Source organism: Paramacrobiotus metropolitanus, unplaced genomic scaffold, assembly GCF_019649055.1.
Source record: "Paramacrobiotus metropolitanus isolate TYO unplaced genomic scaffold, Prichtersi_v1.0 Parri_scaffold0000093, whole genome shotgun sequence".
Classification (NCBI taxonomy): domain Eukaryota; kingdom Metazoa; phylum Tardigrada; class Eutardigrada; order Parachela; family Macrobiotidae; genus Paramacrobiotus; species Paramacrobiotus metropolitanus.
Window position 1 is genome coordinate 197,779 of NW_026570313.1, and position 5,629 is coordinate 203,407.

A 5,629-nucleotide genomic window follows, 5' to 3' on the forward strand; every position below is an offset into this window, starting at 1 on the left:
GCGTGTACAGCGACAACAACTATCGCCCAATCAACTACAGACAAGTGGAACAACGCGGAGAATTCCGTGTCTCTGGTGCCGGGTATGCGTTGCTATACCACATAATTATATGTACAGCTAGTACAACCGTCCGGTTATTTGATAATATTATATTATCTATAATATGTACAATACAAGCTTGAAGCGTCCGAAGTACAATAAGTAGACTTGTGTTATTATTGTGGTTAGCCGGCAAACCCGCCTCCGGAAAAGCGGAAGGCGCAGCGCTTGTCTGACACATCAGCAGTTTTTATTCCCGCTGTAACACCGTACAGTACGCGCAGACAGAATGTGTTGAAAGGAATAGTGGGTGTGACGTGGCCCGATAAGAAAACGGCATTCGGCAGCCGATCGACCGGCCTAATCGATTTCCACCGTACTTTGTATAATCAGCTGTACAGATTATTCTCTACGCTCTACCAAAGCTTTTAACATATACTGCGAATGCACAGACAGCGCTGAAGCCCATACGCGGTACGCGTACTAGAGTAGCGCCAGACTTTTGCTAACGGAGCCCGAAATTAAATGTTGATGTCATCAGTTACCGAGCTTGTATATAATTATCAGACCATCATAATATAAAAATCATCCAGTAATAACTATACCCGAAACAACTGCCTTTCTTGCTGCGACAGTTTATTCCCGTTTGTATATATAGTATATATACGCCGTATATATACCGATACATGCGTATATATAAATCGCCGCGCTGATTATTATTATTATTGTTATTATTACTATTATTATTATCATGGCGGATCTGCTCACCGCGGAGGAATTCCAGCGCACACTCTCGGCCATCCACCGGCCGGCCCAGCCGCAGCAATTCCCGCTGCTGCAGCAAGCCATCGAGGACGCGGAGATCGGGAGTCGCGCGGAGCTGGCGCTGTTCCTGGCGAATGTCTACCACGACAGCGACGGTCTGCAGCGGCTGGCCGAGAAGGACAACGGGAAGGGGAAGGAGTTTGACGGGGGATACCGGTACTACGGGCGCGGCTACCTGCAGATCGCGCATATCTACAGCTACCGCGACGCGTCGGAGGCCGTCCTGGGCGATGAGCTGATCCTGGAGAAGCGGCCGGAGCGCGTGGAGAAGGAGCCGCAGCTGGCCTGGGATGTGGCGGCCTGGGTGTGGCGCGAACGGGTGAGAAAGACGGTAACGGTAGCGATAAGATGGGGGAATGGGTCTAGAGTAGTGCCGGCTGTGTCAACGGCAACGGCTGCGCCCAGTTCGCATTTGAATATTGTAGTGTGGCTGCCGTCGCGCGCGGTCGGCTTATGTTTTCTTAGGTTTTCTTATGTTTTCTTATATGTCTATGCCTGTCATGATCGGCGTGGTTTTGCACCGTATTGCTGCTTAATAGACTGAGTAAATTTTAAATTTGTTGTATATATATTTTTATTAGTATTACTTTTTCATAAATTATTTTATTTTTTATATATGTTTTCAGATTTTATTTTAATCTAGAAATTGTTTTTTGCAAATTTAAGACAGCGACTAGCCTTCGCTAGTGAGGAAGTTTTAAAACTGTTAACTTCAATTATTATAAATCGATGTCATAATTACGAGAAGACGCTTTACAAGTAACAAGAGAGATTCTTAAGAAATTTGATTATTTGTAACACAGTTTTCAGCTGCATCCTGAATCCGGCAGCATGTTAAGCGACATAATTTTTATTGTAATTTTTTGTTTCTCCTGTCCAAAGGTCACGTAGTTCCTGGTTGTGGCATAGATCTATTTTCCTGATAATTGTGCCGGTTTCGTGAGCCATTGAACCAGTGGACACAAACAAATTCTTCTAAGCGGCCGGTTTTAGTCTGGATGTTTCTGTGAACCGGCGAATTTAAAAATTAGACTATTCCATATTTCAGCAAATGCTCTGATGAACAACGATGAAAAAACGTTAGCAAAATATATGTACAGCATATCAGACGAATGCATTGTAGACATGAGTATTGTCACTGTAAAGGGAACCGCTCCCGTTACGTAACAGGAATATATGTGCAAATACGTGCATCCACCCGGAACATGCACTTGTGATGACATAACGGTAGTGTTTATGGATTGTATGCATATTGTTCCGGCTGTGTGGATACTATAGCTGTCCCGCAAATCCCTGCTGATGACGTAATGCTCAGCGGTGTCTGTGTGAAGGTGGCATATCAAGTTGCAGCTGACAATTTTTTAACAGATTAATATGCGTCACCGGGCGACAGGTGATGTTCAGGGTTGAAATGTGAGCAGTTTGCGGCTGTTTTATGAAATTAAATTGATTTGAAATGAAGGGAATTATCTTCATTTTTTAAGCAATTTTTTTGTAATAAAAATTCACAAGAAATTAAATGAAAAATCAATATTTGCTAATATATCGTGCTTTTCAACAGCTATTTCTTCCGTTAAATTTTAATAAATCGACACTTGGTTTGAGCAGTTCTAAAATTTACCAATAATAATTTTAAAACAGTTAAATTTTTCATTTCCGACCGTTACAAATTCTCGAAGCCCGGTTTATTCTGAAACGGAAGAAAATACTAGGAAAGTGCACCGCTTTAGGCTAGCACTATAAGACCGAAGCGAAGCTACTGCTAGAAACAGTAAAGGGAAACATAACCTAACGGGCTTCCTATTATTTCGTCCACCATTCATTTTGTCCATCATTCATTTTATCCACCATTCATTTTGTCCACCAATTACTTTGTCCACTAATTATTTACTCCTTTAAACTACAGAGAACCGTTTAAAGTTCAAACCGATGAATACCGTTAAAGCCGAAAAGAATTACTACCTAAGAAAACCTAGGGTAGAATTACCTAATGAATCTAAGAAATCCTAAGATAACCTAAAGCACAGTAATCGTTCTCACTTCTCAGCATAGTGTTGAGGGTTGCGAGGTGTTGTATATCGTTTAACCTAAACCACTGTAATCGTTTCAGCACAGAGTTAGCGTTTGCGTAGGTGCAGTAAAGTATAAATCGAACTCGGTAGTGTGCATCGAACTGTATGGTGGACATAATGTACAGTGGACAAAATGAATGGTGGACGAAATGAGTGGTGGACAAAATGAGTGGTGGACCAAATGAAGGGACACGACCCAACGAGGTCATACGTTCATATCTGCTTGCCAAGACTTTCGTACTAAGACTCACCATTCTGTATAATGTAAGTAATACAACAAAGTCCTTGAGTACGATATTGATTACAAGACTGTATGTGTTTCCATAACATTCGTATACTACAGATTAACGTTCATTACTCACCATTAGTACAAGATGCACGGAATATTAATGCCGCTTACTGCTAAAAGTACGAGTAAGTGACGCTTTTCTTTTAAGTGGAAACGTGCTTACCGAACTCTTTATACGTACTGCAAGTGATACGAGCAAGTTTTGGGCGCCAAATAAGAAAAAAGTTGCCCGCGATAGGGGCGTGGTCCCTCATTACAACCTTGCGGCAGAATGCCCTGTTACGCGTTTTCACGAGTTGCCGCTCAAGATTTGTCTGCTAACTGATTGACTAACAATGCAAACGTAGGTCAATAGATATCACAATGGACAGAGGTCATAAATACAACAAAGGTTACGGTTGCTACGACATCTCGTTTACCGTTCTGCAGTTTCTTAATGTCTGCGCCCCTGCCAATCCACTGTTTCTTAGCAGATAGAATTGAATCAAGCTGAATCTAGGAATTTGCTGGACTACATTCCCTTTTACTGTTCCGACTCCCTAGCTTAGCTTCGGTCTTATATGCTAGCATAGAACGGTGCTACTTCTATGTCAGTAATAAATGATACAGGAAAAAAGGATAGGGGTTGCTTTTTTGAATATAGAGGGTCTACTATCACTTCAGCTGCTAAATCAGTCAGCTGTGCGCTGTTTCTTGGTAGTTAGTCTAAGGACATTCTGTTAGTACCGTGTTTAGTAAAATTTGCTCTTAGGACTGACAAAACACGTTAGTAAGCACATTAGTGTTTTGGTTTAATGCGCGGTTACAGGTTCCCCTACGTTGTAGTGCCTAAATGTTATTGAGCGCCTAGCAGTCTCATCTAAGTGCCCCTAAGTGTCGGTCACGCCCTAACTACTTAGGGCGTGACCGACAACTTAGTGCGTGACCGACGTGCGTGACCGACGCACAAAAATTCCCGTTTTCTTGAACATAGAGGACCTTCGCTTCGCTTCGGTCGATAAAATTCATTAAAAAAAAACTACATCGATTTTATTTCCCGATTGCGTTGTTTTTTTATACTTGACACCAAACGAAATTAAATAAAATATTTCCAAATTTTATTAAATCGGAATTTACTATTTTTGATCAGTTTCTCCATCTGAAAATTATCTAGCTAATAATTTGATTTATCTAATTATTAATTTAATTATTAACTTAATAATAATTTATTTATATAATTATTAATTAATGAATTAATAGGCGTTGCCTTCTTTCTAAACATACCTAATAAATTCATTTAGATTTAGCAAAACAAATAATGAAAAATTTAAAAAAACTGATTAAAAAACTAAAAAATTTTTTTAAAAAATTGGAAAAATTAATTAAAAAACTGATTAATTGAAAATGTAATTTTGAACCGTAGGTGAAGCCGTACGGGACGGCCACCCTGGAGGACACGGTGCGCTCGCTGAACAGCGACGAGCTGGACGGCGATCGCAGCGCACTGCGGCGCCGGAAACAATTTCTGCGTGCCATCAACAAAGTCCTGCAGCCGACGGCGGATGCGGGCGAGGAGGCGTGTCCGGATGAGAACGACGAGTAGAAATTGGCCGTTTCCGGGCGGAAGTGTTCCTGATCGATGCCGGCAGTGGAAATATTCCCGCATCCGGCATTAAAAAAATTCCAAATTTTGTTGTTGAATTTCCCATAATTATTTCGCATATCCATACGCCGGCGCAGATTTGCACTACAGTTGTGTTTTATAATTAATCAATATTTTTACATATTCATTTTGCACTGATAACGGTAAATGATGGTACTGTTGTGCTTTATTTAAGCTATATGTACAGTGCACGCATATTTTAGCCGTTTTACTCGTACATATACAAATCACTGGCGTGAAAAATTTTAATGGTTTTATTTAATGGCTGCGGTAACTGTGCTTTTTTTGGCTTTTTTTTTGGGCGACGTACGTGTCTGTGCGATGCTTGATAAGGGAACAATAATGTCAGCGGTAATCTTGATTCGATAATTTTCGATTACATCGTCGATTACGCTTTTTTTATTGCAGAAAGGTCAGCCGGTCAGTGGCACGTATAATGAAATTCCTGAACTGTTTATATTCGATCATAAACATTTTCGAAGCTGTAGTGACTGGAAATCTGTCACTATTTCAAGATAATTCATTGCGAATGTTTAAACCGGCACAAAATCTGGAATAAAACCAATTGATAATTGTGCAAAATGTTCAATTTAAAATTTTCAATTATATAACACTGAACAATTCTAAATTACTAATTAGAGTAATTAAATATTGTCGACTTATTAACCGATTTTTTATGTCGTTTAAATCGACCGGAAAATATCTGTAAATCAGAAAGTACTGTTTTTTTCACTGCAGAATGGCGAATTGAATTTGTGACTG

General features: G+C 40.2%; 1 protein-coding gene across 1 annotated transcript; it reads left to right on the forward strand.

The window, feature by feature from the left end:
* Nucleotides 1-415: 415 nt before the first annotated feature.
* Nucleotides 416-5,228, forward strand: LOC129596609 (uncharacterized). The gene is made up of 2 exons (XM_055493936.1): nucleotides 416-1,183; nucleotides 4,628-5,228. The coding sequence occupies exons 1-2, from the start codon at nucleotides 791-793 to the stop codon at nucleotides 4,805-4,807; spliced, it is 573 nt and encodes a 190-aa protein (XP_055349911.1). The 5' UTR covers nucleotides 416-790; the 3' UTR covers nucleotides 4,808-5,228.
* Nucleotides 5,229-5,629: the final 401 nt, after the last annotated feature.